This window comes from Mesocricetus auratus, unplaced genomic scaffold (assembly GCF_017639785.1).
Source record: "Mesocricetus auratus isolate SY011 unplaced genomic scaffold, BCM_Maur_2.0 Super-Scaffold_100043, whole genome shotgun sequence".
NCBI classification, from domain to species: domain Eukaryota; kingdom Metazoa; phylum Chordata; class Mammalia; order Rodentia; family Cricetidae; genus Mesocricetus; species Mesocricetus auratus.
Window position 1 is genome coordinate 5,896,937 of NW_024429220.1, and position 20,546 is coordinate 5,917,482.

A 20,546-nucleotide genomic window follows, 5' to 3' on the forward strand; every position below is an offset into this window, starting at 1 on the left:
ACAGAATGAAAAAAGGTAAAAAGCTACAAGGCAAAACATAGACTAATATAAATGGGTTAATTTAAGTTTTAAGAGCTAATGGAACTAGCTAAGTTAAGGCAGAGCTTTCATAATTAATAAGAAGCCTCTGTCATTATTTGTCAGAAGGTGGCTGACAACAAAGTTTGATACACTAACCTTTAATTTTCTTTTTGATCACTGAAATCCTGAGAATTTCTCAGTGGTCCTCACATCCAAATCTATTCTGAATGTCTTAGGGTGGAGAGGTGCCCAGTGAGGAGTCGCTGTCTTTTAGGCTACTGGCTGCCTGAGCATCCTTCTGGACCATGGCATTCTAAGCTCCCATGGTTAATCTCCAGCCCTGAAGAAGTTGCTGAAGGTCTCCACAGAAATATGATTATCATTTGATGTGTTAATTCCTTGTAAAGTACCCAATACAGAGAGCCCAGGTGACACCACAGGCAGATAGTCCCAAGATGATAATTTCTAAAAATTATAACACACACACACATTATTCGGGGGGAAGGTGGCCTAGGAGGGATTCAGAATAAAAATATTAAAGCATACATTTTTTTGCGTGTCATTTTTTCTATATCCTTTGAAATTTGTACAGGAATAGTCTGATGGTGGACCACATCATCCTAGAAAAGAAATATAACCATGGTAAGTTACGCAGTCAAATAAGAAAAGTAAAAGAGAGAACAAGTACGTTTTGCAGAACTCTTACCGTCTGCCCTGTATTTCTCCCAATCGTCACACTGGCGTTATATGGTCATTACGCTTGTCGTTATCTCAAAAAGAAGATGGCAGACTAGGACAACTATTGTGGGAGCTCTGCTAAGAGTCTCACCCCTTTTCCATGGGGTGGGAAAGTGGGAGGAAGCATGGAGGAGGCTGTAATCAGGGCTAGCTCACGCAGTGAGATAATACACCACGTTCTCTAGCTGAGAATAGCCTCTGTGATTCAACTCAAGATCAAGGGTTCCCTCTGAGGCCAGGCTGAGACTAGAGTTCTACAGCAGAGCCTTATCCAGTCTGCCTTCTTCCCTAGCTCCCCTGAGTTCCCTCAGAGCCCTGTAGGCTTCTCCGGCATTAACTGCCTGAGATGCTGCTTTTGGAGAGCCCTGCCTGTGACTGACAGGACACAGAGAAAATACTGCCCGGAGTTGCACAGCTCATACACGCAGGGCCAGAGTCAGAAGCTAAACCTGTAGACACTTATGATCTGCCAGCTGTGTGAATTCGTGAACCATTCTGTTTAGGCATGGCATTAGGGGTGATGAGAGAGATCTATGGCGTTCACTAGATTTTGAGGTCTGGAACCACGTTTGAGTGCGGAAGTTAAACACAGCACTGCAAAGATAGGGTGGGGAGCTTCTCTGCAGGATCTTGCTAAATCCTGGAGCAGACCTAGGCTTTCTAGGGCCGAAGCTTGGCGATCCGGGAGCTCCTCTTCAAGTACAACAGTCACAACTGCTACCTTAGGTCCAAACCCTTGGAGGAGACTCATGCAGGCGATGGGCGGAAGCCTAAGCTGCGTGGGATCTTGGAGAAGGACCTTGGATCCTATTTCCCCAGTAAGTCCTGTGTGCAGTGAGTGCCACTGTGAGGACTCAGGGGAAGGGCCAGGGTAAATCACAAACATTTCTAGGTCAGGGAATTTTGGGAGCTGTCCCTTAAATAACCCTAGGTTGTTGAGATTTACAATATGTTTTTCAAAATGAAATTATTTTCCATTCATTATTTCCTACAACACTAGTATAGGCTTCTTGTCACTTTTCCAGTAAAAGGAAGAATGGAATCCTGCACGCAAGGACAAGCCAATACAGAGACCACGAGAGGACTGAACGCTCACTTTCTTACAAGGGGAGGCCTTCAGGTTATCATCAACTTTTCACTTGATTTCCCATCTATCAAGTTTTCACTTGATTTCCCATCAAAGACCCTCTTTCCCTTTGCAGATGTCCAGAACTGAGGTTGCCCTCGGCAGAATCCTTCATGGTGTGCAACCTTCCAATCAGTGTGACGGCTCTTATGCTCACGCGTTTCATGCCCACACTGGCCCAATGTCTGAACACCTGCGGATCGTGCACGGCCTACCTTCAGGCCAACCTGGCACTCCCGTAGCTCTTCCAGCTCCTTCTGCTCCTTTACCAGCTGCTTCTGCTTGGACGCCACGTCTTCCCGGAGGCTTTTGATCTCCAGTCTCTTCTGTAGTACCTCCTTGCGTAGCTCGTCAGTGCTTTCTTTCAGGATTCTCATCTTCTTCTCCATTTCCTTTAAAAGTCATGAAAACGGCCAGCTGGCTAGTCCAGAAGAGTGCTTATCTGCTTAGAAAGCACGCTAAACACAATTCCACTCATCATACTGTTTGTACATGCTTGAAGACTCACGAGTGATTCCCAGAAAGGAGGTGACTTATGTCTGGCACCTTAAGTCACAGCATGCCAATTATACCACATTAACAAGCATGTGACAGTTTTAAAGCACTTTTTAACTGAGTGGTTCATGTTTTAGGTGTATATTTCTATGCTAAATTTATTTCATACTAAAAAGCACTGTGAAAATGTACTTGTAGAAATCAGATGCAAATAGTCTTTTCATGTCCGTCTTGTGGCTAACCTGAGCCATGAGGAGGCTCACATCTCCACAGAGTAGCACCCACATTTAGTAACATCGCCTCTGTGGGGACACCAGACCTTGAGCAGAAACCCACTTCCCCTTCGGCCTGGGAGCAGGCAGCTGTGAGATAATGTTTACTGAAAACAATTCAGTGCTATAAAGCTCTTGATAGGGCTCAGATAAGGGCTCGTTCACTGAAACACCATGACTTTGACACCCCCTACGGCTAGATGCTTCTTCCTGTTCCCCCTGCTGTTTCTCCCCGATTCTGGGGCCAGAGATTAAACCACCAGCCAGGAGGGTGAGAAGTCTGAGAGAGTTGTTGGAGAATTGTATGTAGATGGATGGCAGAAGTCCTTAAAAAGGGAAGCGTTTTTTCTTGGAGACCTCTCCTCCTAAGCTGACTTGGGAAGCATAAAGTTTTCTTAAAGCAACTGACCGGTCTCTGTGCCATCTATCTCGACCACCTCGCTACATTCTCGGATGCAGGCTGCACAGCAGGTGTGACACGCCTCTGCACATGTCCTCCATCAGCCTCATAGGAGGGTGTGCTGCCTGCGCCCCAGTACTAGACTCAGACAGGTGACTGCTAGAACCTAGCAGATATTCATTGGTCTCCATTGGTCTCCATTGGTCTCCATTGGTCTCCATTGGTCTCCATTGGTCTGCCTGCGCTGAGCTGCTTTGAGATTCCCTTCTACTGCCAGTAACGTCAGTCACCCAGAACTCTCCTCTCTCTCTGTCTCTCTCATGAATGTGTGTGACACTGAATGAGTGTGTGAATATGAGTGTGTATCAGTGTGTGAGTGTGTATGAGTGTATGTGTGAGTATGAGTATGAATGAGTGCATGTGTGGGTATGAATATGGATGAGTGTGAGTGCGTGTGAGTGTGTGCATGTATATGAGTGTGAGAGTGTGTATGAATGTGAGTGTGTGAGCATGTATGAGTGTGAGTGTGTGTGAGTGTGTGCATGTATATGAGTGTGAGAGTGTGTATGAATGTGAGTGTGTGAGCATGTATGAGTGTGAGTGCGTGTGAGTGTGTGCATGTATATGAGTGTGAGAGTGTATGAATGTGAGTGTGTGAGCATGTATGAGTGTGAGTGCGTGTGAGTGTGTGCATGTATATGAGTGTGAGAGTGTATGAATGTGAGTGTGTGAGCATGTATGAGTGTGAGTGCGTGTGAGTGTGTGCATGTATATGAGTGTGAGAGTGTATGAATGTGAGTGTGTGAGCATGTATGAGTGTGAGTGCGTGTGAGTGTGTGCATGTATATGAGTGTGAGAGTGTGTATGAATGTGAGTGTGTGAGCATGTATGAGTGTGAGTGTGTGTGAGCATGTATGAGTGTGAGTGTGTGTGAGTATGAGTATGAATGAGTGTGTGTGACTGTATGTGAGTATGAGTGTGTGTGTGTTATAAATGGTGGTGGATGCTGTGTCGTTGCTGTGATTAAACACCTGTAAAGAGGAACTTGGAGAGGGAGGGTCTGCTTTGGCACAGTTGGTTGTGGTAGAGAAGTCCCAGCAGCAGAGCTTGTGGTGACTGCTCACACCAGCAGGAAGCACCCTAGTGCTCAGCTGGCATTCTCCTTACATCCCTGCAGGACCCCAGTCTGTTCCCACCTCACAGTCCTGCCCAGAGACTCAAATCTAGATGATCCCCCAAAAGAATGCCAAGACTTGTCTGCTAGAAGATTCTAGATCTTGTCAAGTTTACAATCAATATTAACCACTAGAGATGTCCTTATATAGAATTAACAATGTCTTACTAAACATTCAACAGATTTGTGAGCTGGCCATGGAATTAAACCATTGACAGCACATTTTAAAAACACCATCCTGAAAGAAGAAGTAATGCTTTCTATTATAGGTCTCAAAACTTGGCAATAATTTCCTCTTATTCCCCAGGGCATTCCTGGGCCTCTGTAATGTGTCTCTGTCATTCTTTCCACGTAGAAGGCAAGTCCATCTTCTATAGACATGGCCCTGTCCACTGTTTGACACAGAACATTATCAAAAATTACTTAAACGGAGGCTTTAAAGTTCTTGTGTGTTCTGATCTGCATATTTTCCGGTTGGAAATCCTTCCACTATCATGTGACATGGAACCTTAGATAACTGTAGCTCAGCCTTCCCTAACTCAGCTGCCACTGTAGCTCAGCCTACCCCAACCAAGCCAGCTCAGACCAAAAGAATGCAGGACTCTAGCAGGAATGCTTGTCATTTTAAGCCACCAGCTTTTGAGATGGCTTGCTGAACAGGAATAGGTGAGCAATCGTGGAGTCTGAATGAGAACGACCCCATATATTTGAATGCTTGCTCCCAAGTTGGTGGAACACTTTGGGAAGAATTAGGGGGTGTAATCTTGTTGGAGGAGGTATGTCACTGGGGTGGGCTTTGAGATTTCAAAAGCTCACACCATCCCATTAACTCCTTCCTCCACCCCCTGCTCAGTTCACACACATACACACACATACACACACACACAAATGCACTCACACACACGAATGCACACACGCATGCACACGCACAAATGCACTCACACACACGAATGCACACACACGCACGCACACACAGGCACACAAATGCACGCACACACACGAATGCACACACGCACGCACACACAAATGCACTCACACACACGAATGCACACACACGCACGCACACACAGGCACACAAATGCACGCACACACACGAATGCACACACGCACGCACACGCACAAATGCACTCACACACACGAATGCACACACACGCACGCACACACAGGCACACAAATGCACGCACACACACGAATGCACACACGCACGCACACACAAATGCACTCACACACACAAATGCACACACACGCGCACACACGCACGCACACATGCACACGCGCACGCACACACACGCATGCATACACACGCACACACATGAACGCACACATGCACGCATGCACACACACACGCACACACACGCACACACACTCTGCTTTGCGCTTCTGGACCCATGTGGGCTCTCAGCTCCAGAACCACACCTGCCTGCCTGCCACCAGGCTCCCTACCACGAGTGTAACTGTGAGCCCCAGACTAAACGCGTTCTTTCATACATTGCCTTGATCATGGTGAGACCATGATCTTCTTTACGACCAAACTCTGGGATGCTCAGGGAGCTCTGAGTGTAGCAACTACAGGTGTTTTTAAGTGACAAGCACAGTCTGATGACACCGCTTAGTGTAGCGGTCAACGCAGGAGGCTTGACAGCTGCCTCGCTTGCATTAACTCCCAGCAGCATGCAGATCTCCGTTTCTGCATCTGCAATGACTGTGGACTTTTGGTGTCTCAAATGTTTCAGGGTGTGGTGTTACTTTTAAAGGGATGTTTGAGTCCAGCTGTACTTAATATACTCTGATACTCACTCCTGGCTTGGGTATCTTCTCAAATTCCTTTAATATGAGACTCCGTTCTTCTGTTAAGCTGCCAAAAGAAATTATCATGTTTGACAAGAAGTAGGAAGAGTGAGCGCGTTCTGCACTGATGCCTTCCTATTGTCTCTCTCGCTCCATCTCCAGGCTTGTCTACACATGTCCTAGTGTCCACTCTAGACCATGGCTCTGAGGCTCAGCGGTGCACTTAGGTATTTCTTCCTGTCCAACATTCCAGCAGCATTGTGCTAAACCTGAAACTCCCTGGGCATGTCAATTTTCACTTCCTAGGACACAGACCTCCCTGAGGACTAGCTCAGGCAAGCTCAGGGTCTTTCCCTCTCTCTGTTCCCTCCCTAAATTACTACCGGGTCTTCCCAGAGATCTGCCTTGCCTGCCTCCGTGTCTGCATATGAGTCAACTCTCCACTTTCAGAGCAATGACCTCCTATCATTTTCCTGCTCAGCAACATCCCATCAAACCTGGACCAGCCTGAAACTCTGTCTCAGCCTCTCCAGGCTCACGGCTTGTCACTCTTGACTCTGGCCAACTTGGCCGTCTTGCTAACCCTGTCCCAGCCTCAGGGTCTCTGGGTCATCCCACTAACGCGGTACCAACACTTCCCACCTGGCTCGCTGCCTGGTGGGTATTTTATTGTGCATTAGCTCCAAAGACAGAGACTGAGTTGTTTACACTGCACCCCCATTGGCAGCAGACAGGAATATGCTGCGTGACTGAAGTTCGTTCAATTCCTATTTCCATCATTTGAAATACATAATTTATATACTAAATGAGGATAAAGAGACACATAAAGAAATATAGCTGCCCACAGAATAACCCATTGCTTCACATTACTTACACCTGAACTTGGAATTTTCCATGGAAAGCAGGAAGGGGAGTCTGTAAGGTGTCCACAGCTGAGGACAAGGGTCGTTTCAAGGGCTCCCAAATTTTACATGGCATTCACCTTCCTCGGGGATGGTATTAAAGGGGGGAACCACAGAAAGAGTCATGGAACATTGGAGCAGAAGAAACTTAGGAGAGCTCCTTGGAACATGGACACTCGGAAGGAAGGAAGGAAGGAAGGAAGGGAGGGAGGGAGGGAGGGAGGGAGGGAGGGAGGGAGGGAGGGAGGGAGGGAGGGAGGGAGGGAGGGAGGAAGGGTTTCAGGTGAGATACAAGTTTAGACCAGGAACCAAGTTTAAAGGAATGTTACTTGGGGGTTCTTGAGAATAATTCTTTCCAATATTGTTTCTACTCCAAATTATTAAAAACTGTACATGAAATCATGGAGCCTACAGTAGGCCTGTTGTCTCTACTGCTATCTCACGGTCATATCTCATGATCATCCAGCCAAGTCCAGAATCTGCCTTTAGCCTGTGTGACAAACACATGTGAGTCTGTCATATCCTTGTCCCTTTCTGAGCGCACAGGAAGACTGCATTTTACAGCTTCCCTTGCATTTGGACTGGGGACAACGGCAAGTGAGTGGAAGAGAGGGCCACTTGTCATCCCAGCCACTCTGAATGGAAGCCAGCTGGCAAACACACAGGGTGGAGACTGACTTTCACTGAACTGTCAGCCGGAAACACACAACTCTCTCTCTCTCTCATTAACTAATGTTTTTACACCCTGGTCGAAGTCTCCCCTCCCTCCTCTCCTCCTAGTTCTTCCTTCCCTGCACCCGCTCTGTTCCCACCCCCAAATCCACTCCTCTTTCATTTCTGTTTAGGAAAGGACAAAGTCTCCCATGGCATATCAAGTTGTAGTGAGACTAAGCTCCTCCCCACGGATTAAGGCTGGGCAAGGTGACCCAGTATGGGGGGTAGGGTCCCAAAAGACAGCAAAAGAGTCAAAGACAGCCCCTGCTCCCACTGTTAGGAGTCCCACAAGAGGACCAAGCCACACAACTGCAACATATATGCAGTCCCTGGTTGTCAGTTCAGTCTCTGTGAGCCCCTATGAGCCCAGGTCAGTTGATTTTTGTGTTTTCTTGTGGTGTCCTTGACCCCTCTGGCTACAACTTCTCCCCTTCTACCAGATTACCTGAACTCAACCTAATGTTTGGCTGTGGGCCTGCATCTCTGTGGGATGCCTCTCTGATGACAACTGGGCTGAGTACCACTTTGGTCAGAGGAGATGGCCAGTTCAGGTTATGTATCTGCTGTTGCTAGGAGTCTTATCTGGGGTCGTCTTTGTAGATTCCTGGAAGATTCTCTTGTGCCACGTTTTTACCCCACCCTAAAATGCCCCCTAGTCATCTTTTTTAATACTATCCCTTCCGCCCTCCCCAACCTGATTGCTCCTGTTCTCATTCCCACCTGCCTTTAGCCCACTCACGAAATCTCTTCTATTTCCCCTTCCCAGGGATATCTGGGTGTCCCGTTCCCCCATAAACCCTCCTTGTTACCTAGTCTCCCTGGGTCTGTAGATTATAGCATAGCTACTCATTGTTTTACAACTAATATTCACTTGTAAGTGAGTACATACCATGTTTGTCTTTCTGGGTCGGGGTTATCTTACTCAGGATGTTTTTTTTCTAGTTCCACCCAAAAAGCCTGCAAATTTCAAGATGCCATTGTTTTTTTACCACTGAGTAGTACTCCATTGTGTAAATGTACCACATTTTCTCTATCCACTCCTTGGTTGAGGGACTTCTAGGTAGTTTCCAGGTTCTGGCTGTTACAAACAAAGCTGCTATGAACATAGTTGAGCAAGTGTCTTTGTGGTATGATTGAGCATCCTTTGGGTATATGCCCAAGAGTGGTATGTCTGGGTCCTGTGGTAGATTGATTCCCAATTTCCTAAGAAACTGCGATACTGACTTCCAAAGTGGCCTTACAAGTTTCTACTTCTGCTAGCAGTGGAGGAGTATTCCGCTTATTCCACAGCATGAGCTGTCAATTGTGTTTTTGATCTTAGCCATTCTGACAGGTGTGAGATGGAATCTCAGAGTCGTTTTGATTTGTATTTCCCTGATGGCTAAGATGCTGAACATCTCCTTAAATGTTTCTTGGCCATTTGAAATTCTTCTGTTGATAATTCTGTTTAGATCAGCAATCCATTTTTAATTGGATTATTTAATTTGTTAATATCTAGTTTCTTGAATTCTTTATATATTTTGGAAACCAGCTGTCTACTGGATGTTTGGTTGGTAAAGATCTTTTTCTATTCAGCAGGCTGCCATTGTGTCCTATTGACTTACAGAAACTTTTCAATTTCATGAAGTCCCACTTACTGCTAATCTTAGTGCCTGTGCTACTGGTGTTCTGTTCCGGAAGTTGTCCCTGTGCCAATGTGTTTGAGATTATGTCCCACTTTATCTTCTATCAGGTTCAGTGTATCTGCATTTATGTTGAGGTCGGTCTTTGATCCACTTCCTTAAGTTTTATACAGGATGATATATATGCATCTATTTGCATTCTTCTATAGGCTGACATCCGGTTAAAACAGCACTATTTGTTGAAGATACTATTTTCCATTATATAATTTGGCTTCTTTGTCAAAAATCAGGTGTCCATAGGTATATGGACTTATGTCTAGGTCTTTGATTTGATTCCACCGATCCATGTGTCTGTTTTTTATGCCAATACCATGTGCTTTTCTTACTATAGCTCTGTAGTAGATATTCAAATCTGGGATGGTGATACCCCCAGAATTTCTTTTATTGTACAGGATTGTTTTAGCTACCCTGGGGTATTATTTTTTCCATATGAAGTTGAGTATGTTCTTTTCAGGTCTGTAAAGAATTGTGCTGTGATTTTAATGGGGATTGCATTGAATCTGTAGATTGCTTTTGGTAAGATGAGCATTTTTACTATGTTAATCCTATTGATCTACAAGCACAGAGATCTTTCTGTCTTCTGATACCTTCTCCAATTTCTTTTTTTAAAGACTTGATGTTCTTGTCATACAGGTATTTCACTTGCTTGGTTAGAGTTACCCCAAGATACTTTATATCGCTTGAGGCTATTGTAAAGGATATTGATTCTCAGCTGGTTTATTGTTTGTATATAGGAGGGCTACTGATTTGTTTTTTTAGTTAATCTTGACTAAAAGTATTTATCATCTATAAGAGTTCCTGAGTAGAGCTTTTTTTTTTTTGGTTGCTTATGTATACTATCATACCATTTGTAAATAATGATACACTGACTTCTTCCTTTTCAATTTGCAACCCCTTGTTCTCCTTCCATTGTCTTACTGCTCCAGCTAGAACTTCAGTTACTATATTGAATAGCTATGGAGAGAGTGGGCAACTTTGTATTGTTCCTGATTTTAGTGGAATTTCTTTGAGTTTCTCTCTATTTATTTTGATGTTGGCTATTGGATTGCTGTATATTGCTTCTATTATGTTTAGGCATGTACCTTATATCCCTCATCTCTCCAATACTTTTATCATGAAGGGGTGTTGGATTTTGTCAAAGGCATTTCCAGTATCTAATGAGATGATCATGTGGTGTTTTTTTCTTTCAGTTTGTTTATATTGTGATTTACATTGATGGATTTTCCTTTGAAGCCTACTTGATTATGGTGCATCCCTGCATCTCTGGGATGAAGCCTACTTGATTATGGTGGATGATTTTCTTGATGTGTTCTTGGTTCAGTTTGCCAGAATTTTTATTGAGTAATTTTACATCAATGTTCATGAGGGAAATTGGTCTGTAATTCTCTTTCTTTGCTCAATCTTTGTGTGATTTGTCTATCAGGGTGACTGTGGCCTCATAAAATGAACTTGACAATTTTCTTCTGCTTCTATTTTGTAGAATAATTTGAGGAGTATTGGTATTAACTCTTCTTTGGAACTCTGGTAGAATTCTGATTAAAACCGTTTGGCCCTGGACTTTTTTTTTTTTTTTTGGTTGGGAGATTTTTAATGACTGCTTCTATTTTCTTAGGGGTTATTAGTCTATTTAAGTTGTTTATCTCATCTTGATTTAACTTTGGTAAGTAGTACCTATACAGATATTTGTTCATTTCTTTTAGATTTTCAAATTTTGTGGAGTACAAATTTTTGAAATATGACCTAATGAGTTTATAGGTTTTCTGTTGTTGAAATCCAGCTTTAACTAATGGTGGTCTGATAAGATACAGGGGGTTTTTGAAATTTTTTGTATCTGTTGAGACTTGCTTTGTGGCTGAGTATATATATAGTCAGTTTTGGAGAAGGCTCCATGTAGTGATAAGAAGGTATATTCTTTTGTGTTTGGGCAAAATGATCTGTAAAAATGTTAGGTTAATTTGTGTCATAATTTCTGTTAGTTCCATTATTTTTCTGTTTAGTTTCTATATTCTTTTGTGTTTGGGTGAAATGTTCTGTAAAAGAATCTGGTTCATTTGTGTCATAATGTTTGTTAGTTCCATTATTTTTCTGTTTAGTTGCTGTCTGAGAGACCTGCCCATTAGTGAGAGTGGGGTATGAGTCTCCCACTATTATCATGTGCAGGCCTATGTGTGACTAAGCTTTAGTGATATTTCTTTTACAAATGCGGGGGGCCCTAACATTTGGGGCATAGATGTTCAGACACTATCTTGAGACATTATATTGGTGGATTTTTTTCTTTGATGAGTATGAAATGCCCTTCTCCATCCCTTTGATTAATTTTGGTTTGAAGTTTAATTTGTTAGATATTATGATAGCTACACAAGCTTTTTTCTCAGGTCTATTTGATTGGAAAATCTTTCCAGCCCTTTACTCTGAGGTAATATCTATCTTTGATGTTGAGGTGTGTTTCTTGTATGCAGCGGAAAGGTGGATCCTGTTTTCATATCCATTCCATTTAGCCTGTGTCTTTTTATTCGTGAATTGAGTCCATTGATAGTTAATTCCTGTTATTTTGTTGTTGGTGGTGGTAATGTATATGTGTATTTCCAATGTGTGTGTGCCTGTTTCTCTTCTTTAGGTTTTTCTGGTGTAAGATTATCTATTGTATGTGTTTTCGTGGGCATAGTTAACTTTCTGGGGTTGGAGTGTTCCTTCTAGTACCTTCTGTAGTGCTGGGTTTGTGGGTAGGTATTGTTTAAAATTGACTGTCATGAAATATCTTGTTTTATCCATTTATGGTAATTAAAAGTTTTGCTAGGTATAGTAGTCTGGACTGGCAAGACATCTTTCCAGGACTTCCTGGAGTTTAGGATCTCCACTGAGAAGTTGGATGTGATTTTAATACTCTGCTTTTATGTGTTACTTGGCTTTTCCTCTTGCCACTTTTAATATTCTTTCTTTGTTCTGTATGTTTTGTGTTTTGATTTTCTTTTCTGATCCAATATACTTGGTATTTTTTAAGCTTCTTGTACCTTTATAGTCTTTCTTTAGGTTGATAAAATTTTCTTCTATGATTTTGTTAAACATATTCTCTGTGCTTTTAAACAGGGTTTCTTCTCCTTCTTCTACTTCTATTATTCTTATGTTTGGTCCTTTCAACATGTCCCAGATTTCCTGGATGTTTCATGTTAAGGATTTTTTTAGATTTAACAGGTTTTTTTGACTGATGAATCTATCAACATAGTCCTTGAAGTTCTAGCTAGAGCAATAAGACAACAAGAGGAGATCAAAGGGATACAAATTGGAAAAGAAGTCAAACTATCACTATTTGCTGATGGTATGATAGTATACATAAGTGACTCCAAAAATTCTACCATAGAACTCCTACAACTGATAAATACCTTCACTAATATATCAGGATACAAGATTAACTAAAAAAATCAGTAGCTCTCCTATATACAGATGACAAATGGGCTGAGAAGGAAGTCAGAGAAACATCACCTTTCACAGTAACCACAAATAACATAAAATATCTTGGGGTAGCTTTCACCAGACAAATGAAACACCTGTATGACAAGAACTTCAAGTCTTTAAAGAAAGAAATTAAAGAAGATATCAGAAAATGGAAAGATCTTTCATGCTGTTGGATAGGTAGGATCAATATAGTAAAAATGACAATCCTACCAAAAGTAATCTACAGATTCAATGCAATTCCCATCAAAATCCCAGCACAATTCTTCACAGACCTTGAAAGAACAATACTCAACTCAACTTCATGTGGAAAAAACCCAGGGCAGTCAAAACAATCCTGTACAATAAAGAATCATCTGGGAGCATCACCATCCCTGACATCAAGTTCTGCTACAGAGATAGAGTAATAAAAAAGCTTGGTATTGACATAAAAACAGACAAGTGGACTAATGGACTGGAATTGAAGACCTGATATCAACCCACATACCTATGTACACCTAATTTTTGACAAAGAAGTGAAAAATAGAAAAGAGAAAACATATTCACCAAATGATGCTGTTATAACTGGCTCTCAACATGTAAAGGAATGGAAATAGATCCATATCTATTGCCTTGCACAAAACTCAAGTCCAAATGGGTCAAAGACATCAATATAAATTCATCTACATTGAACCTCATAGAAGAGAAAGTGGGAAATACATTTGCACACATAGGCACAGGAGACCACTTCCTAAGTAGAACACTAGTAGCACAGACACTAAGATTGACAATGAACAAATGGGGCCTCCTGAAACTTAAAAGCTTCTGTAAAGCAAAGAACATGGTCAACAAGACAAAACGGCTACCTACAGAATAGGAAAAGATCTTCACCAACCCCACATCTGACAGAGGGCTGATCTCCAAAATACAAAAAGAACTCATGAAACTAGACCCCAAAGTACCAAATACTTGTTTAAAAATGGGGTACAGATCTAAATAGAGAATTCTCAATAGAACAATCTCAAATGGTAGAAAGACACTTAAGGAAATGTTCAGCATCCTTAGTCATCAGGGAAATGCAAATCAAAGCCACTATGATATTCCATTTTATACCAATCAAATGGCTAAAATCAAAAACACCAATGACAGTTTATGCTGGAGAGGATGTGGAGAAAGGGGAACATTCCTTCATTGCTGGTGGGAGTGCAAACTTGTACAGCCACTGTGGAAATCAGTATGGCAATTTCTCAGAAAATTAAGGATCAACCTACCCCAAGACCCTGCAATACCACATTCAAACCACAAGGACATTTGCTCAACTATATTCATAACAAAATTATTTATAATAGTTAGATCTTGAAAACAGCCTAGATGACCCTCAACTGATGAGAGGATAAAGAAAATGTGGTATATTTATACAATAGTGTACTACTTATCAGCAAGAAACAATGACATCCTAAAATTCACAGTCAGGACAGAACTAGAAAAAACCATCCTAAGTGAGGTAACCCAAAACCAGAAAGACAAATATGGTATGTACTCACTCATAAGTGGATACCAGACATAAAGCAAAAGATACCCAGCCTACAATCCACAACCCCAGAGAAGCTAGAAACCTCTTCCAGAACAGATGGAAGCAGATGCAGAAACCCACAACTAACCAATGGGTCAAGCTCCTAGAGTACAATCAAAGTAAGGGAGAAGAGAAGAAAGGAGTCAAGACCATGATGGGGAAACCCACAGAATTAGCTGACTCGAGCTAGTGAGAAATCACTGGCTCTGGACTGACAGAGAGGGAATCTGCATAAGACCAAACTAGACTCCCTTAATATAGGTGACAATGGTGAGGCTGGGACAATATATGAGGCCACTGGCAGTGGGCCAAGATCTAACTCTAATGCACAAACTGACTTAGTGGAGCTCATTCTGTATGGAGAGATACCTTGTTCAGCCTAGACACAGGGTGTGGGGGTGGAGAGGTGCCTTGATCCTGCCTCAATGAGATGATGGGACAGAATTAGTAGACTTCCTAGGGGAGGCCTTACCCTCTCTGTGGAGCAGATGGGAGGAGGGGGAGTGGAAGGAGTGGGAGGGAAGGAGGGAGGGGGAACTGGGATTAGAATGTAAAAAATAAATGAAGAAAAAAGAGTGCTTGAATTACCAAGCTTATTGTTTATATAACTTTAATTAATAGATTAGGAATTGTAATTGATAAATAATACAAATATAAGATTAGATGGATAAAGAAGCAGAGAAGTGGAAAGTCTAGGAAAAAATAAAAGGAAATGCTGGTGATCAAAACACTGTAACAAAGACAAAAAAATGCCTGTAATGAGAGATTAGCAGAATGAACATGGCTGAATAGGAAACCGTGAGTTTGAAGATATCCCAGTAGAAACCTTGAAGAGTCAAAAGGAAAGAGAAAAAGGATTGAAAAAGCCTAAACCTAAACTATTAAAAGACTTTGGAGCAGCTACAGAAGGCAAGGAAAAAAATAGTTCAAGTGATAATGACTTAGATTCCTTTATATTAATGTTAGACACCAAATTACAGACCCAGGAAGCTTGGAGAATCCACCAGGTAACTTAATGCCCCCCAAACTATCAAACATAAATTACAGAAAATGAAAGATAAGAGAAAACTAAGTTTGTATATGATTGGAAGAAAAGCCTGTGGTACAGAGAAGCAAGGCCCAGAACAACATCCAACACCTCTTAACAACCATGCAAGCAGCCAACCTCTCAGGAAACACTGTCCCAGCCACGGTGTGTCTCCTAGGTGACTCTAAGTCCCGTCACGTTGACAATGAAGATCAATCATCATAAATGTTAACTCAGTCATACCAACTTAATGACAATTAAAACACAGGTTGTAAGAATTGATAAAAATAGATCCTGCTGTAGGTGGTATATAAGAAACTCACTTTAAGTATTCTTTTTAATGCATATGTGTGTGTGTGTGCAAATGGTGCCCATGGAAGATAGTGGGTGTCAGATCCCCTAGAGCTGGAGTTACAGGCAGTTAGGAGTCGCCAACATGGTGCTGGGAATGCTACTTGTGTCCTCTGAAGAGCAGCCAGTACTCTTGACTAGAAAATACTCTGCAGCTGCAGAAACCTATTCTATATACTTATAAATTAAAAAGAAATGGTGGATAGACCTCACCAATGCTAGAAAAAAAAGTGTTCACTGTACAACTGTGAGTATGTTTACTCTTTCTAACCTTTGAAATGGTCCATATTTAGAAACGTTTTGAGAGCTGACACTACACCCTAGAGTTTCTAACTTGTGATTTTGGATTCAAAGAGATAAGCCTCAATTATAGTTGAAGGCCCACACTCCTCTCTCCAAAACTAACAGACAAAAGCAGAGAGTCAGCAAGGACCTCGCTGAATCCCAATAGGACATAACTGACCTGTCTTAGATTAACAAACAAAAAAGCAACAAAAGCACCAGAGAGCAGAGATGGCGAATGGGAATAAGCAGTTGCTTTTGCTCCTGATATGAATGGTGCAGAAGATGAGAGCTCCTGTCCTTTCGTTCTAAGCACTGGGAAGAGGTGACGTTATGCAAAAGTGAGATTTTGGAAATTGTTTCAGTTAGGGTTGGCCCAAATGTTCTAAACTAAATAAATAGTGACAGCGGGGTAGATATAGTCATTTGCTACTTCTTCTCAACTACCATAGTTTGAACTCTATTTTGCACAGATTCTTTTATTTTTCTGCATTTAATGATCATCACGAACTTGAAAACACAGAAGACTTAGCCAGATGATGAGGTGTGGGGGGAATGGAGTATAGTGACCATTGGTCCTGCTGTATCAAGTAGATCCCACCAAGCAGTATACATCTGTGCATCAGGTTTTATTTCCAGAAGACATCGTGGCAATGGTATCAATGCCTGGTAGTTTCACAATGCGTGTCACACTGAGCACATGTTCAAGCTGAGTTCTCAGTTTTGTGTGCTTATGACTTGACACTAGCTTCCTTTCCCTACGCATTGCTGCTGCACTTTGGGCATGCTGCCACCAGGGGGAGGTAGTGTGCAGCCAGCCGTCCCTGATACAGGCAACAAGGTGACGTGAAGTTATTGACAAAGGCTTGTAGCGTGTAGACTTCTTTTTAGATACATATAAAATGGCATTTTCTGTGAACAAACACAATGGTTAATTTTCTGGGACTGTGAAAACTAAATTATATTTCTATTATGGAGTTCCCCCATTAAGAAATATAGATTTTCATTTCCTTTGAGAGGTATCTGCTTCTGTTCTCAAAGATCATCATAACCTTGATGTCTTATATCATGGACGGCCATTTCATTTTCCTATATATCCTTCATAAAATTATATTAACTATGCATGATTGAGTTTATTTTATTTAAATTACTATAATGTTTTTCTAGTTGCTAAACAGATCTCACAACTAGTAATTGAATAGTAATTTTTAAGGTTTTCTATTGGAATGCAATCTGCTGAGAGACTATCATTTTTCAAAAGTTCAGATGGCTTCCAATTTTTCATGTTGAAAAAATTATATTTCATCTGTTTTTCTCCTTTTAGATTTTCATTTTTGCATGGCATTACTGGGACAAGACTCTTTTTTTTGATGTGGCAATATATACCATATATTATGGTAAGTATTAACTCTTAACTTTTTATACTCATAGCCAAATTTCAATCTTGATTTTTTTTTTCTCAGCTTCCCCACTGAAGGAGGCTTCAACAGCAAATCTCTTTAGGATTAATGTCCATCCAGCATCAAATTAGTCGGACAGAAACCGTGCCCCGGGGGTTTGTGGCTTTAAAGGGTACGCGCACAAAGACACGTAGGGGGGCTGGCACTGCAGGAGAGAGGGGGGCATCAGCCACCGGAGGAAGCTAGGCGTGAGTGGTAGGAACTGGAGAAGGCCGGTTTCTCCACTGAACCATCCCACTGTGTGGCTTTTCAAAGCTGAATTGTGTCACTGTGCAAGGCCAGGCCTTGGGGTGTTCAAATGCAGACTGACTGGCCTTTAAGGATCCTTGGCTGAATATAGCAGGCAGGACTAAGACTAACTTTGAGACCATTTTTTTTAATGGTATAAGGTGCTTTAGTTTTTAATTTTCCCCAACCTAATATTTTTATTAATTATTTGGGACTTTCATACAATGCACCTGATCACACTTGCTTCCCGTTCCTCCCAGGTCCACCCACCACCCTTGCGCCCTTCCAACCCAGGAGGAAAAGACGAGAAGAACCACCAAGTCCGATTGTGCTGCCCATATGCTCACTGGAGCATGACCAAACTCCCAGTGACCAGCCCCTGAAAGAAAACTGAGACCTCCCCACCTCAGCCCTGTCAGAAGCCGTCAGCTGTGCAGAGCTACACTTCAGCATCTGTATCACAGTTTTAAGGACTCTCTTCAGTAGCTTCATGTCCGAGCTGGTTTTGTTTCTTCTTTTTGGGGGTGGGGAGAGGAGGGCGAGTCACAGAAACCTCCAATCTCTCCCGTTCTCGGTTCTGTGTCTGCAGCCATGGATTCAAATGAAGCTTCAGTGCCCTTAACAGTTGGTGAGAGCCAGAGTCACACTAGCGTGGTTTCTGGCAGACCATGGAACTTGATGGCATCCTACTACCTGGGAGCCTCCTGCTACACAAGAGTTCTGCTCTGTCCCTCCTAAGTTCTCATCTATGAATCTGTGATTTCCATGCTTTGGATGGTGAGACACACACTCACAGGCTACTGACTAAGGAAAGTTCATGCGGCTGGGAGCTCCTGGTACCCTAACTGAGCCTGCCTAAGAGCGGAGAGGCTCCAGCACTCTGGGACACGCCCCACATTCCTGCATCACATTCTTGCTGATGGGTTTGTTCCTGGGTTTTTACTTTGATGTGTAAAAAGCCTATGTGGGCAGCAACAGGGATTAGAAGAACCAGTTCCCAAGAGTCAACAAGGACATCCCTGCACATGCCCAGTTAGAGTGTCAACACTGTCCATGTCCATACGATGACCAATGACACTAACCATGGCCTTGCTTCCCCAACTGACCAAGGGTTTTCAGAATATGTCAGAGTTAACCCAAGAGACACAATGTATTTGCTGCCCCAAATTTAGGAATTAGTGGGAAACAGGGAAACTACAAAACATAAGAGAAAGGCAAATATTGAAGAGAATATTGAAAAGCCTTTCTCAGAGAAAGCTTTCAGGAAAATAATGACTTCCTTGGTTACAAAATAAGTTCCCTGAGTATGCATCTAACTACCTCATTGTTTAATCTATATTGACTTAGCTTACTTAAATATGTCACACACTTTCTTCCTAAAGTGTGTATTTATCAATAGATCATCAGTGAGTACGGGCCCTCAACTAAAACTGTAACACAGATTTAGTTGTTAACTAATCAAACAATTTTACTGACCATTAGCATCTGTTAAAAATCTTATTTTGTGGGAAGACAGAAGTTGTTGAATGGTGGCACATGCCTTTAATTTAATTTACCTGGGAGACACATGTAGAGGCAGATCTCTGTGAGGAGGAGGAAGAGGAGGAGGAGGAGGAGGAGGAAGAGGTGGAAGAGGAAGAGGAGGAAGAGGAGGAGGAGGAAGAGGAGGAGGAGGAAGAGTAGGAGAAAGAGGAGGAGGAGGAAGAGGAGGAAGAAGAAGAGGAGAAGGAGGAAGAGTCAGTGGAGGCGGCAGCAGCAGCCAATGGAGCAGCCAAACTGAAATAACTTGATTGTGTTCTTGTCAGGCACCAGTGATTCAGAAGTTCCTGAAGACACTGGGGTGGAGGGTGCTGGCGACTTGGGCTTCTGTTATTCACGCACTGGATACAACGAGAGTTCACTGTGCTGCACTGACAAATACCGTCTGTATATTTGGATGAATAGCTCTCTCTCAATGGCTTCGTCTATTTTTGTCTGTTGATAGAAATGCCCACTTTCCCCCTGGGACCATGGGGTGAATTTGTTTCTGCACTATGTGATAGCCGATGTGTGAAGGCAATGCAATGCAAAACCCATTATTCCTCGCTGCAGTCCCTCTGGTAGCAAAACTAATTTTTATAGAAATGAGTGTATTGTTTCCTGAGCTGTTGATATTTGAGGGCACAGGGGGTCTGCTCAGTGTAAACTGTCACATGCTTTGGACGGTTCTCATTTAGTGTAAGTCACCGCACACATCCATTCACTATCCTGAGGAGCTTGGTGAACAATTTGCCTGTCTATACCTAAAAGGCAAGAGTTCTCGCCCCATCCCCGCCTCTACTTATTTCTTGGCAGGAATGCTTGGAAATTTTAAACAATTTAAAAATCGGCTGACTTATGTGCTTGGTACCCTTTAACCAAATGTCACAAATTCCTATTTGCAACACTAATGAACAACCAGCAATTGTTTTAATTTCATTATTGTTTTCAGCTGAGAGTGAGTGCTTACAGAAATAGCTGGGCTTTCTTTTTATAGCCCTCTCTGGAGAGTCTGAAACGATTTTAGACGAAAGACACATGGAAAAGGCCGCCTGACTGTTCTCTCTGAATAGAATTCTCTTCGTTAAACTGCCTTTGTTATCTATCCCTCAGCTGAAAAAAATAAGCAACAAGAGGAGATCTCAAGACCCAGGGGCCGCACAGTTTTCCGGAGGCCACTCAGGCATTTGTCACCCCCTGGCAGGACCGAATTACGTTTGCAGTGTCTGAATCTACACTCTGGTAAAACCACCAAAGCTCTGCTACCTTACATGGGAGCAGAGTCCAGGAGGACGGGGTTGGCTTTTCTCCAGTGCCCAGGGACAGCACGCCACAACTCAAACTACAAGTCACAGGCAGCCCTAGA

The 20,546-nt window shown here is 42.5% G+C and overlaps 1 protein-coding gene across 1 annotated transcript in view; it reads right to left on the bottom strand.

The window, feature by feature from the left end:
* Ccdc146 (coiled-coil domain containing 146) overlaps positions 1-20,546 on the bottom strand; it is a 142,276-nt gene that overhangs the window by 26,525 nt on the left and 95,205 nt on the right. The window contains exons 5-7 of the mRNA XM_040735162.1: positions 6,024-6,081; positions 2,101-2,277; positions 568-641 (exon numbers count right to left, since the gene is read on the bottom strand). Coding sequence (XP_040591096.1) covers positions 568-641; positions 2,101-2,277; positions 6,024-6,081 — 309 coding nt within the window. The remainder of the gene's footprint in view (positions 1-567; positions 642-2,100; positions 2,278-6,023; positions 6,082-20,546) is intronic.